The sequence below is a fragment of the Ursus maritimus genome, unplaced genomic scaffold (assembly GCF_017311325.1).
Source record: "Ursus maritimus isolate PB19 unplaced genomic scaffold, ASM1731132v1 scaffold_1, whole genome shotgun sequence".
Lineage (NCBI taxonomy): Eukaryota > Metazoa > Chordata > Mammalia > Carnivora > Ursidae > Ursus > Ursus maritimus.
The window spans coordinates 3,847,597-3,861,600 of NW_024423343.1; the positions used below are offsets into that span (position 1 = coordinate 3,847,597).

The 14,004-nt window shown below is 50.2% G+C and overlaps 1 protein-coding gene across 3 annotated transcripts in view; it reads left to right on the forward strand.

Annotated features, from left to right (window-relative positions):
* COL6A3 (collagen type VI alpha 3 chain) overlaps positions 1–14,004 on the forward strand; it is a 65,163-nt gene that overhangs the window by 9,718 nt on the left and 41,441 nt on the right. The window contains exons 3-8 of one of the 3 annotated variants that reach the window (XM_040638703.1): positions 2,037–2,621; positions 4,329–4,928; positions 6,180–6,752; positions 8,396–9,004; positions 11,032–11,637; positions 13,026–13,640. In XM_040638703.1, the coding sequence (XP_040494637.1) occupies positions 2,037–2,621; positions 4,329–4,928; positions 6,180–6,752; positions 8,396–9,004; positions 11,032–11,637; positions 13,026–13,640 (3,588 nt within the window). The remainder of the gene's footprint in view (positions 1–2,036; positions 2,622–4,328; positions 4,929–6,179; positions 6,753–8,395; positions 9,005–11,031; positions 11,638–13,025; positions 13,641–14,004) is intronic. The other 2 variants (XM_040638706.1, XM_040638707.1) reach the window with 2 other exon arrangements.

The following is a 14,004-nucleotide window of genomic DNA, read 5'->3' on the forward strand; positions in this document are numbered from 1 at the left end:
GCTGGGAGAGGAAGGTTTCCAGGAGAGCCCTGGCCGTCGTGGGCTGGTGCAGGTGACCCCTCGGGTGGGCTGTGGAGCAGGGTGAGCAGATCTGCAGTCTGGCGTGGCGGAGGCAGGGGGAGCATGAGTGAGGGGCAGGTGGAGCCCAGGCCGAGGTGGGGGGTGGCAATCTCCAGAGACAGTAAGGGCAGGTGGGGCCTGAGAAGCAGGTGGGGAGTGGGGGCTTGGGTGGCACAGGAGGACAGGCTTTACTGGGGGCCGAGGTCCCAAGTTGCTGAGGATGCGGGGGAGTAGGGTGGAGACAAGACAGCACTGAGAAGCGACAGGAGGGGTCTGGAGGTTTGCAGATAGCAGTGTGGCAGAGCCAAGGCAATCACCCCGGTCCTGGGCTTGTGAGGTCTGGGGGGATGGGGTGTCCTGGGGGCGTGCTGGCGGTGGTCACGGGAGGTGAGCGCAGAAGCCCGCTGATCAGCAGGACTTAGGGTCACCCCCCAACGAGGGTAGTTCAACCCAGTCCCAGCAGAAGACGGCTCTGTTTGGGTTGGCATCACATGCCAGGAAGGAGGATGTCACTGACTGGGGGCGGGGGGAGGCTGCCACTCAGCTAGCTGAGGGAGTCAGCCTGGTGGTCGGGGATGATAGCAGACCTGTCTTTCTGTTCCTGTCACATACGTACATGTCACACACGTACATGTCACATATGTACACGTCACATATGTACATGCATGTACAGACACGGAATGCAGGAATCTCTGCGTTTATGGTCTCACGATCCACTTCTCCATCAGTGGTGGAGGAGGGGTGTGTGGGTGCGTGTGTCTGGGCAGGCTCGCTATCCGTGTGTGCATGAAATGTACATGTATGGTTAACTGTATACATGTCTGTACGTATGTCTTCTGTGTATGTGTGGGGGGGGGAAGGCAGGCTCCTACAGAATCAGTGTCTTTCACACACACATGTAGCGAGAATTCCACGTCTCTGCACATCTCTGTGGAGCGTTTAAGGACTTGGAACTCATCGTCTACACCACAAGCTGCTGCTGAAGCCATGGTCCCCGCATGCCTGTCCCTGGGAGCTTTGTGTCTACGTGTGCATTTACATGTTTTCCCTTTAAGGGGAGAGTTTGGACCGGTAATAATATAGTCAGAGGTCAAGACATATAACCCACCTGACCATGTGGAGTCATGGAAGCCCCCTCACGTCCGGATAATTATCTAACGGACGGCAAGCACTCCTGCCTCAGCTTTAACCATTTATAGCCTTAGAAGTCCTGGAAGCTCTAGCAGGTGTTTGGATTGGGTGTCATGTCTGACCCAATTCTTTGTGCCCGGGGCTCAGGCTGCGTGTGTCCATGCGGCGGGTGGACCCAAGTTTATAGTCACGAGGCAGTGACCTCGTCCAGATGCTTTTGCTCTGTGGTTTATCACAGTCCCAACACGAAACTTAGCCCCTTCCCAATGCAACCCTTCTGGGCCGCTTGCTGGCTTTGACATCGATTTCCTTTGTAAGTTTTATGATGTCAAGTACTTGGTTTTCTTCTTTGCCTGAAGAACCCAGGCATGGAGAGTAGAACGGAAGGGAATGGGGAAGTCTAGGCTCTGTCAGGTTTTTGGTGGATGCTCATGACGTCACGGCTGCGAAACGAAGGGCCCTCTGAGCAGACACTGCTGCTCCTTTACTCATTTAAGCTGTGGCTTCATTCTGGACTCTCAAATCTAACCCATAGACTTCTGGCAGAAAGAGCTTCCTGGCTTTTTTACTGACAATGTGCTGAACAGATGGTTACTGAAGCTCAGTTTGTAAAAAGGACCAGGAGTGGGTGGGGGTGGGGGGTCCGGGGCCCCCTGCCACCCCAGAGGAAGGATGCAGCTAGCAGCAATGTGTGTGCTCCGACAGATTCTCCTGGGGCTCCCCCTGACTTCACACCGGCCAGAGTGAACGGGAGCGCCCCCGGAGTCGAGTTAGTGGTGTAGATCATAGAGGTGAATGTGATAGGTAAGGGCGTTCTACTCACCTTGTAATGTTGCTACCTACAGTCATTGAAGTCAACAAGAGAGACATAGTTTTCCTGGTGGATGGCTCATCCTCACTGGGACTGGCCAACTTCAATGCAATCCGCGACTTCATTGCCAAAGTCATCCAGAGGCTGGAAATCGGACAGGATCTTATCCAAGTGGCAGTGGCTCAGTACGCAGACACTGTGAGGCCAGAGTTCTATTTCAATAGCTACCCCAATAAAAGGGAAGTCATTACCGCCGTGCGGAGAATGAAACCCATGGAAGGCTCGGTCCTGTACACGGGCTCCGCTCTGGACTTTGTTCGGAACAACCTGTTCACTAGTTCGGCTGGCCACCGGGCCGCCGAGGGGGTCCCTAAGCTCCTGGTGCTGATTACAGGCGGTAAGTCCCTAGATGAAATCAGCCAGCCTGCCCAGGAGCTGAAGAGAAGCAGCATCATGTCCTTTGCCGTTGGGAGCAAGGCTGCCGACCAGGCTGAGCTGGAAGAGATTGCTTTTGATTCCTCCCTGGTGTTCCTCCCCGCCGAGTTCCGAGCCGCCCCTCTGCAGGGCGTGCTGCCCGGCTTGCTGGCGCCTCTCAGGACCCTCTCCGGAACCTCTGAAGGTATGGTGGGGAGGAAGTCAGACGCTCGGCAGGGTGGTCTGCAGGCAGAGCCTTTGAGAAAAACCAAACCAAACCGAATTTTGTCTGTGCTCAGCTGAGAGACAGGTCTTACACGATGGAAACGAGAGCCGTAAACATGACTTATTCCAGGCTTCCTTTTCACCCTGAGTTGGGGATTGTGTGACTTGAATGCCACGTGATACAATTGTATGTCTTAAAATGTCATATGATAAGAATTGTATGACTTCACGTGTCATCAAGTAGAAATCATATGACGGAAACCGTAGAGCCGGGGGCCACCTGTCCTTCTAGCTTCTGGCCCAGGGGGTCACTTCTGGTTGTTACCTCTTGTCAGACCCAGGATCTGTCTCTCCTGGTGACCCCCGTCCAGCCTGCGTCTGCCACCACCAAGATGTGGCTTGGCTCTTGCTTTCCTGAGCTCACAGTCCCCACTCAGTGGCCCAGCCCCCAACAGGGCAGAAGGTTAACCCTCTCTCCTTTCTCTGAGGGATTTTCCTTCAGTCCATGAATGGGCATGGAGATAAAAACCCAGTGGTTTCTAAAATCTTTCATTTAATATGATTATCAGTGAAAAGTTATTTTCAAAGACACAATGGTAGCCTGTGAGCTCACACACCGGATGAGTATAATTCGCCGTCCTTAACGAAGATGATTATCACGGAACAAGCTTTCCCGCCTCACAGCCTCACCACGGGACGACTGTTGGGTGCATGACCCGTACTGCACGATGCATGCTTTCTCCTCAGGCTCTCTGCTCTTCTGAAAGCCTCTCTCTCTCTTCAGACTTCTTGCTTCCTTCAGACATCCAGCCCACGCTCCCAGAGCCAAAGGCATTTGATAGGACACAGGATAAAATTCGTCGTCAGGTTGAAATTTTAGTGAGACCCCAGGGAAGAGATGGGAGATAATTTTTTTAAAGGCCTTAGTACTAAGTGTGCTGCTACAAATTCCCTAATTTGAGAACTGTTCTTTTGAGTCTTCACGTGCCTCTCCTCAGTCAAGCATGGCCAATAGTCTTTTTGCATTTTAACACGTTTCCATGATCCTATTATCTCACTCTGGAGGAATTCCCACGGGCACCCCATGGGATTATTGCCAGGCAATGCCGTGACTCCCAACGGAAGGGTGCCAAGAGAGAATGGCCAGGGGCCGTCCTAGGAATATTCAGGATGAGAACAGCACATTTGTAGTAATTTTCGTCTAGCCTTCAGGAGCTCGTGTCCTCAGGTGACTTGGGCTAACACTTCTGGTCTATCTGTAAGTGGAAATCTCTCTGCAAACGTGTAGAGGTGAACGCCGGGGGAGCCTGTCTCACCCGTGGAAGCCTGGCCGCGACCGCGGTCACTCACCTGAGCGAGGCGGAAAGGCCCAGGACGCCAGGGGAGGAAGGCTCTGCTTCAGGGATTCTGACCATTTTTGTTGGTTGCAAACACTCTAACTTTGGCACGCTCTCCCTCCACGAGCCAACTTGGCTTCGTCAACTTGGCTACCGATGTGCCCCACACCCACCCGCCACCCCTAGAGGAAAATATGCAGCCTTCTGCCATATTTTACGAGCCGGACATGCTTTGCTCACCGACTGTGTGTGTGTCCTAAATGTTGGCATGTGTGCCCGTGGTGTGGGCACACATGATGTGCCCCTTGTGGTTGTGTGTGTCTCACTTTGTTTTCTGTGCTCCACTGCAGTTCACGTAAACAAAAGGGATATCATCTTTCTTTTGGATGGATCGTCCAACGTTGGAAAGACCAATTTCCCTTATGTGCGGGACTTTGTCACGAACGTAGTTAACAGCCTTGATGTCGGAAGCGACAATATTCGTGTTGGTTTAGTGCAGTTTAGCGACACTCCGGTGACCGAGTTCTCCCTAGACACATACCAGACCAAAGCAGAGTTGCTTGCCCATCTGAGGCGGCTGCAGCCCCAGGGGGGGTCGGGCCTGAACACGGGCTCGGCCCTGAGCTATGTGCATGCCAACCACTTCACCGAAGCTGGCGGCAGCAGGAGCCGAGAACACGTGCCGCAGCTCTTGCTCCTGCTCACGGCCGGGCCGGCTGAGGACGCCTACCTGCCGGCGGCCAACGCCCTGGCGCGCGCCGGCGTGCTGACCCTGTGTGTGGGGGCTAGCCGGGCGAACAAGGCCGAGCTTGAGCAGATCGCTTTTAACCCGAGCCTGGTGTATCTCATGGATGATTTCAGCTCCCTGCCAGCTTTGCCTCAGCAGCTCATCCAGCCCCTAACCACTTATGTTAGTGGAGGTGTGGAGGAAGTGCCACTCGCCCAGCCAGGTAAAGCTCCCGGACGGCGCGGGGCTCCCTTCCCCCAACACCTCCCGGGGGGCAGGTGGCCCAGTCTGAACTCGAGAGCCTGCTGAGCTGGAGAACGAAGACTGGGCATCTGTGGTAGAAGTAGTTTGGATGGGGGCTTGAGACACTGTACCAGCAAGTTTAGAGTCTGGGACTAACGGGGGTTCGGTCATGAAAGAAAGTCTGGAAAACCCAGCTTCTGTGCCTCCCATCTTATCCCCCCTCTTTTTTGGCCCAGTGACTGGGAAGTTTCGGGAGCACGATCCCAGAGGGGTTGAGTCCCTTTCATACAGGAGAACGCATCGGGGTCATTTCAAAATGGAAATTATTTTACTGATATGATTATTTTTATGTTCAAAATCTGCTGAAGGTAGAAAATGATTATTTTTATAAACCCAACAAAGGCTGCCTCTTTATGTGATGACACAGTGATTTCCGAAGGAAGTCTGGACTGCTGCTATTACTGCAGATTAATCGGTGGTGAGATTCGGACACATGGGATCTACCAGCTTGCTGACCTCACACAGATGGGGAGCAAGACTGAGACAACTGAAACCTAATCAAAATACATCTAAAACCTCTCTGAGCTGAGAATAACGATCACGTTACATGTCGTACGTAGCCCCCTATGGGCTGCCCTCCCTGTTTTCTCTTGGCTAAGTACAGCGGATTGGGATGCACTGACTGTGACCCACAGAGTAATGATGGGCACTCTTTGGGGTCCAAGCCCATAACCTCAAAGTTAGGAAAAGATAATCCAGTTAGAGCAGATAGGTGTCAACTCAGTCGTTCTCAGGTGATTAACCCATGTCAGCCTTTGTTGCTAGAGACGGGTCAATTTTTAAGCAAAAGGACAATAAGAACCACATTTTAAATAGTTTAATTTATAACAGTTGAAAAACAGTGTTCTCCTAGAGGGATTACCTCCTGATGCAAGAATAGGACCCTCCGGGGCTTCCATTGTCTTGCTCTGTGGAAGAAGCATGATGCTAGATTGGGTAGACCGTCCAGTTCTAGTCCTTTGCAAATATGCACTGCTTTGAAATGGGACATTTTAACAACAGCTGGTGTTTCAGGCTCTGGCAGTGGGTTTTCTCCTTCCTTGCTGGTACAGTGATCATCAGACGATTGTGTGACCTCCCATTACCAAATGCTAGCGGTGCTGGGCTGAAGGCACGTCGGTGCCCGTTACGTTCTCGTCCCTCACTGTGTCCTAATCTACTTTTGTTGTAGAAAGCAAGCGAGACATTCTGTTCCTCTTTGACGGCTCAGCCAATCTCGTGGGCCAGTTCCCTGCGGTCCGCGACTTCCTCTACAAGGTTATTGACGAGCTTGACGTGAAACCGGATGGGACCCGGATTGCGGTGGCTCAGTACAGCGATGATGTCAGGGTGGAGTCCCGTTTTGATGAGCACCAGAATAAGCCCGAGATCCTGAGCCTTGTGAAGAGAATGAAGATCAAGACCGGCAAAGCCCTCAATCTGGGCTACGCGCTGGACTACGCGCAGAGGTACATTTTTGTGAAGTCCGCCGGGAGCCGCATCGAGGATGGAGTGCTTCAGTTCCTGGTGCTGCTGGTGGCGGGAAGGTCGTCGGACCGTCTGGACACACCTGCACTCAACCTGAAACAGAGCGGGGTGGTGACTTTCATACTGCAGGCCAAGAACGCAGACCCTGCTGAGCTGGGGCTGATGGTGCCTTCCCCCGTCTTTATCCTGGCCGCCGAGTCGCTTCCCAAGATCGGAGACCTTCAGCCACAGATCGTCAATCTCCTAAAATCAGTGCACAACGGGGCACCGACACCAGGTATGACATAGAAATGCTGGCTGCTTGTGCAGCCCAGTTCTGTGATGCATGAGTACGGTAGGCTGCTGGCTCTTTCCTTTCCCACTTGAATTGTCCAACGGCTCTCAGGGCAAATCAGGAGAAGCAGGGTGACATTAGAATACTTCATAACTCAATATTTCGTAATTAGATGAAAAAGATTTAGACGCATCAATAGTTAAAAATCCTTTTAAAAATCCTTTAAAAAAGTTTTACTCTACGCTTATTAAAAGCCACGTACCATGGGTACGTGATAGCTAAAACAGTCTTCAGCTTCATAGTCCTCTGATGTCTTACTTTCGGTGGGTCTCACTGTGCTGTAATTCATCCACAGTTCATTCCTCAAGAAGATAAAGCATGACGAGAGGCGGGTACATTCCCACCGTAAATGCTGCCCTAAATGTCCAATGGCTGATCTTTACTACCATGACTTCGTGTTTAACCACTTTCCATGTGTTGGTGAAAATGCAGTGAAAAGAGTAATTAATTTCAAATATAACCCTCGTGATTAAACACTGAGAATTTAGAACTTCTGCATCGACTCTTTGGCCATACACTGTTGCTTTTGGGTTGTAACCCTGACATGGTCTCCATTTCCCCCTGTTGATCCACTGTGACTTGCAGCAAATCATTCGAAAGCTCCCATCTATGTCACGTGCTGATGGGTACCTGGGTCCTGCCATCCTGGCTCTCCCCCACCCAACTGTTTCCCGAGTACACCTTTGAAAGTTGACAGTGCTGCTCAAGCATCGAGAAGTTCTAAAACAGAGGGCTATCATCTATCTATCTATCTATCTATCTATCTATCTATCATCTATCATCTATCTATCTATCATCTATCATCTATCTATCTATCTATCTATCTATCTATCTATCCGTCTATCATCTATCTACCATCTATCTATCATCTATCTATCTATCTATCTATCTATCTATCTATCTATCTATCATCTATCTACTATCTATCTATCTATCTATCTATCTATCATCTATCATCTATCTATCTATTATCTATCTATCTATCTATCTATCTATCATCTATCTATCTATCTATCTATCTATCTATCTATCTATCCATCTATATTGCTGTATTCATTTTCAGTTTCTGCCTTAACAAATTACCATAAGTTTAGTGGCTTAAAAGAAAATGGATTCCTTGTCTTCCAGTTTTAGAGGTCAGCCGTCCCAAACCAGTTTCCCTGGGCTGAAAGCAAGGTGTCAAGCAGACTGCATTCCTCTTGAGGCCTCTCCAGGCTCATGCGTTCCCTTGCCTCGCGTGGCCCGTGCTCCTGGGCTTGGGCCCCTTCCTGCACCTGCAGCACAGAACATCTTCTCCCTTCTCTGGCCTCTGCTTCCTCCCTTCGAGCTCTTCCTCGAACTCTCATTGTCTTCTCTCCTCTTAGAAGGACACACGATTGATTACACTGGGTCTACCCGGATAATCCAGGATAATTTGCTCATGCCCCAGACACCTCATGTAATTGTACCTGCAGAGCCCCCCAACCCAACAAAGTCTGAGGAGTCTGAATTGGATACCTGTGTGGGGCCATGATGCAGCCCAACCACAACCCATGGCAGATGGTCCCTTTGGGTCCCTTGTGTCATTGAGGCTGTCTCCCTCCCAGTTTCAGGTGAAAAGGATGTGGTGTTTCTGATTGATGGCTCTGAGGGCGTCAGGAGCGGCTTCCCTCTGTTGAAAGAATTTGTCCAGAGAGTCGTGGAGAGCCTGGATGTGGGCCCGGACCGGGTTCGCGTGGCTGTGGTGCAGTACAGCGACCGGACCAGACCCGAGTTCTACCTGAATTCCTACATGGACCAGCAGAGTGTGGTCAGCGCTGTACGCAGGCTGACCCTACTGGGAGGGCCGACCCCCAACACGGGGGCTGCCCTGGACTTCGTCCTGAGGAATATCCTGATCAGCTCGGCCGGAAGCAGGATAGCAGAAGGTGTCCCCCAGCTCCTGATCGTCCTCACGGCGGACAGGTCTGGGGATGACGTGAGGGGCCCCTCGGTGGTCGTGAAGAGGGGAGGGGCAGTGCCCATCGGCATCGGCATCGGGAATGCCGACATCACGGAGATGCAGACCATCTCCTTCATCCCCGACTTCGCCGTGGCCATTCCTACCTTCCGGCAGCTGGGGACCGTCCAGCAGGTGATCTCTGACAGAGTCATCCAGCTCAACCGGGAAGAGCTAAGCAGGTTGCAGCCAGTTTTGCTCCCCCCAACGAGCCCGGGTAAGGAGGGGAGTCCTTGGGTCCTTGTTCCTAGAAACCTCCGGAGCTACTTGTTTGGACTGTGGGCTCCGAAGTGTTCTCTGTTGGTTTTCTCTACCATATGCGGTGAAAACTGGCCTTCCATGAAGAATAAGTGGCCATGTGCCTTTGGTCTCAGTGGCCAGAAGTGGCGGGGGTCTGGGGACATGCTACGATTCATGCTTTGGGCCAAATTAAAGTTTCAAAGAGGTGCATATGCTCGGCTTTTGTGCCGACCCCTAAGACTGCGTAGAGGCTTCTGCATAATATCAGAAGGGATGGGGCCATCTCATCGGCGGCACCAGCTCAATATCAGCTCTAAGCTGCCCCTGCAGGTTCAGCTGCCAGCCTTCTGTGATCAGGGAGGGAACTCAGCCACAGGGTCCCCCAAGCTGGGGCATAGTCTCTGAAATATTGGTATTTCCAGAGCCAAAGTATGATGGTTGCTTTTGAATGTGGCTGGTGCTGAGAAGTAAATATCTTAATCGGCAGGCGTCTACCTTGCTCTTCTAACTGTAGTTCGTTCTATTTCATCTTTCCTGTCCCCCTTTTGTAGGCCTGACTGCAATAAGCTAGAAAACTGTGGGAACCTGGCTGCTGAGAATGAAGGGGACTGAGATCTATCCGTCCCCCTCACAGTGCCCACCTAGGGCCTGCCCGCCCCAGGCACTTGGGTGGAGGGGGCCGCAGTGGTGAGGAGGCAGCGGCATCCTTGCTCCCTTGGGGCTTACATTCTACAGAGTGCCATCTGCAGCCTCATGGTGTGGAGAGGGAAAAAAATGAAAGGCAGAAGGGAAAAAAAGGAAGGGAAAAGTAGAAGCAAGTGAGAGAAAAGTCAGATGCTGGATATGGTGCCCTTTGAGTGAATGAAGGAGGTGAGGGTGACAGACACGGCACAGTTGAGAAGGGCCAGCGTTCCCTTGCTGGTGTCCAGGACAGAGTACAGCATGCCCCACAGGCTTCTATGGAATGTTCTAAAGGGTTTGTGATCAAAAAAAATCTGGGAAACAGTGGGATAAACAAAGCAAAAGAGGTCCCCCCCCCATGATGTTTTTCATATCTCCAGTACGGTAAGAGGATGCCACAGTTCCAAAATTTATTTGACTGCAGGGTCCTTTTATATGGTGCATCCTGTGGTACCAGAGTTCTCAAGAATGCACTTTGGAAATCTTGTCATAGTGCACACGCGATCTCTTTACTTTAAATACAAGCACGGATTTCTACAGCATGTTTGCTCTCCCACTTTTCAAAATGACTCTTTTCTACCTTTGCCTTCTTCCTCTCCTGCCTCTTCTACACTCTCCTTCTTCCTAGCGTGCTGCTCGTATCTCAGCCCCCACCTGTTCCCAGGTGAGCCGCCTCTGCCTCCTGGGCACCTGCCCCTCTCACCTACTCAAGGTGCCATCCACCATTCTCTGTCCTGCCTCATTGGTTTTCTGCCAAGGACGGGAAGGATGATTCCCTTCACGATACAAACACATCACTTTTTCTTCTTTCTTAAAGACTCTCTCTTGATGCCTGCTTCTCCCTCCAGCAGTGCCTCAGTCTCCTTTTAAAAGAGTTATTTAAATCTTTACAATTCCCCTCTGAACCCACCCTGATCTGTCATTCACTCTCACCACTCCACGGAAAGCACTCTTGTCAAGGTCCCTCCGTGATCAATTCTCAGATGCCATCTTGCTGGGTCCATAAGAAGCTGATGCATGTCACAGCTGAGATCACCTCCTTCCTGAAACACCACCCCTCCTGGTCTAGACATGGCTCTTGTGTGGCTACTCTCGGCCTCCCTCAGAGTTACTCCTCTTTGTCTTTTGCTGGTTCCTTCTCTTCTCCCTGACTTGTAATCACTGCAACGCTGTAACTCGCTCCTGGGACTGGCATTTTAGCTAGAACAGTCAGAATGAGGGTACTTTGCCTGTCAGGAAGTGATTCCATGACACTAAGGTGTCATGAACACTAAGAATTTGGTGCCAACGAAGCTGACACCCATGATAACATGTGATCCGCAGGTGTTGGAAGCAAGAAGGATGTGGTCTTTCTCATCGATGGGTCCCAAAGTGCTGGTCCCGAATTTCAGTACATCCGCACCCTCATTGAGAGGCTGGTTGACTACCTGGACGTGGGCTTCGACACGACTCGGGTGGCAGTCATCCAGTTCAGCGAGGATCCCAGGGTGGAATTCCTGCTGAATGCCCATTCCAGCAAGGATGAAGTGCAGAACGCCGTGAGGCGGCTGAGGCCCAAAGGGGGAAGGCAGGTCAACATTGGGGGTGCCCTGGAGTACGTGTCAAGGAATATCTTCAAGAGGCCCCTGGGAAGCCGGATTGAAGAGGGTGTCCCTCAGTTCCTGGTCCTCATTTCATCCGGGAAGTCTGATGATGAGGTAGACGATTCTGCAGCCGAGCTCAAGCAGTCTGGTGTGGCACCGTTTACCGTCGCGAGGAATGCAGACCAGGAAGAACTGGTTAAGATCTCCCTGAGCCCTGAATATGTGTTCTCAGTGAGCACGTTCCGGGAGCTGCCCAGCCTGGAGCAGAAACTGCTGACCCCCATCACAACCCTAACTTCGGAGCAGATACAGAAGATCCTGGCCAGCACCCGCTATCCTTCTCCAGGTAGGATGGGGTGTTTGTTGTTGTTCTCTGAGCTGTTCTCTCTCTCTCTCTCTCTTTTTTTGGATATAAAAAAATAAGTTCAAAGATCCATAGTACTCATGATAAGTTAAAATAAAGGGACACCTAATATTGAGCTAGTTATATCTACTGCGTGTTGCAAGGAGGGAGGAGGCTCAGTGACGGGGAATGATGGAGCGTCCAGTACGAGGGTGTTAGAAAGGACTTAGGATAGGATTTGAGCTTGTGGCAGGCAATTTTGTGGAAGACTTAAGGAAATGGCAATTTGGCCTGGATCCGATATTGTCAAGAAGTGAAAGTAATTCTGTGATTAGATATCTTTCTACATCTTATGGCTAAATCTGTAGTTGGTAAAGAAGCAGCAGTCATTCCTATTAGCCAGGATGGCAGGTGTTTGGTTATTTTTGTCTTCTTTTTGTCAGCGTGTGCATATGATTCTGATGTTGATGTTCTGCGAAATCTTTTGTGTTCTACAGGAGAACCCAAGGCCTGGCTGTGTGTACTGGGCCAGCTTTCCTCTTTCTCAATGTTAATGGCTCAATTCTGTGACTTGCTCAGCTTTCGCTGTGCTGTGTTTCCGTTATAAGTAGCCTAGTGATTTATGAGGCAAAAGAAGCTGCGTTTGTTGAGTGGCAATGTATGAATAGCTCAGTAAGATGGCATCCAAGAAGGACCTAGAATTCTAACTAAAAGGGAAACATGGCTCATCTTTCCTGGGACTTTGTAGCTAATTTTGTAGTTAAAAATGGACTCATGTAAAGAAAACAGGGAAAATAACAGTGGAAACAAAAAAAAAATTGTATAAATGCTAAGGATATGTGGGCAGGAGGAAATCCCATGAGTCAAACACCTGGGGAGCTGTCGTGGCACACTGGGACAGAGTTGGCATTCTCCAGGCATCCCTACCGAAGCAGTGGCCTCGGACAGAGAGGACCTTTGACCTCAGTTGTCTCTCTCTGCTTGTATACCAAAGATGTCGTTCCGGGTTATCTTGATCCCTTCTGGTAGTAGCAGCTCACGGTTCTGTAGATTCTGATAATCCGGTTTCTAAATGCTGTTTACATTTTTTTAAAACTAGTTGTAACCCAGACCGCAAAGCCAAAATTAAAATAGAGTAAACTTAGAAAGAGAAAGTTTTGGAGAACTTGGAATAATTCAAAAAGCAGAAATTGTTTTGGTGAAAAAGGCTCAATTTTTAGGGATTAATTTTAAAAAGCTCAAGACATACACACATGTACATCAGCTTATAATTTTACTGTTAATTAATATTGTGGTGCAATATAAGGCAGAGTTCAGAAACGGAAGCTGAAACAAAACCAGATAAACCAGTCGTGTGCTGAGTTTTCCTCTTCTTTTCTTTCCGTCCACAGCTATTGAGAGCGATGCGGCAGACATTGTCTTCCTAATTGATAGCTCTGACAGCATCAAGCCTGATGACGTTGCACATATTAGGGACTTCGTGATCAAGATTGTCCGGAGACTCAACATCGGCCCCAATAAAGTGAGGATTGGGGTTGTACAGTTCAGCAATGAGGTCTTCCCAGAATTCTACCTGAAGACCCATAAATCCCAGGCCGCTGTGCTCGATGCCTTACGTCGCCTGAGGTTCAGAGGGGGGTCCCCACTGAACACTGGCAGAGCTCTGGAATTTGTGGCAAGAAACCTGTTTGTCAAGTCTGCTGGGAGCCGGATAGAAGACGGGGTGCCCCAACACCTGGTTCTGTTTCTGGGTGGAAAATCTCAGGATGATATTTCCAGGTTTTCACAAGTGATTAGCTCCTCAGGGATTGTGAGTTTAGGAGTAGGAGACCGAAATATCGACAGAACGGAGCTACAGACCATCACCAACGACCCCAGACTGGTCTTCACGGTGCGAGAGTTCAGAGAGCTCCCCAGCATAGAAGACAGGGTCATGCATGCCTTTGGACCCTCTGGGGTCACACCTGCACCTCCAGGAGTGGACATACCTTCTCCCTCACGGCCAGGTACGACCTGTGCGACCTGTAACTACAGAGCGTGTCATCAAGTATCTTTTAATCGGGAAATAGAATTAGCATTTATTTTAATAATTTTCATCTGTTAGGGTTGTTGCTGAACATAAAATTAGAAACTAAATACGGGAAAAATGATTCAGTTGAAACTGTAGAAGGAAACATATCCCAGCAAACAGAATCAGTGATTCTTTCATGAGGGTTCTTGGAGGCTAGTCAGAGCCCCATTGAAAGGTCCTATGAAGGTGCATTGACCGTTAGCCATTGATTCACTGGCTCTCAGAATAGGACAGAATCTTTGAGGTTGGCTAGTCCATGCCCCTATTTTCCTCCAGTCTTGATGGTTTGCTTATAATTA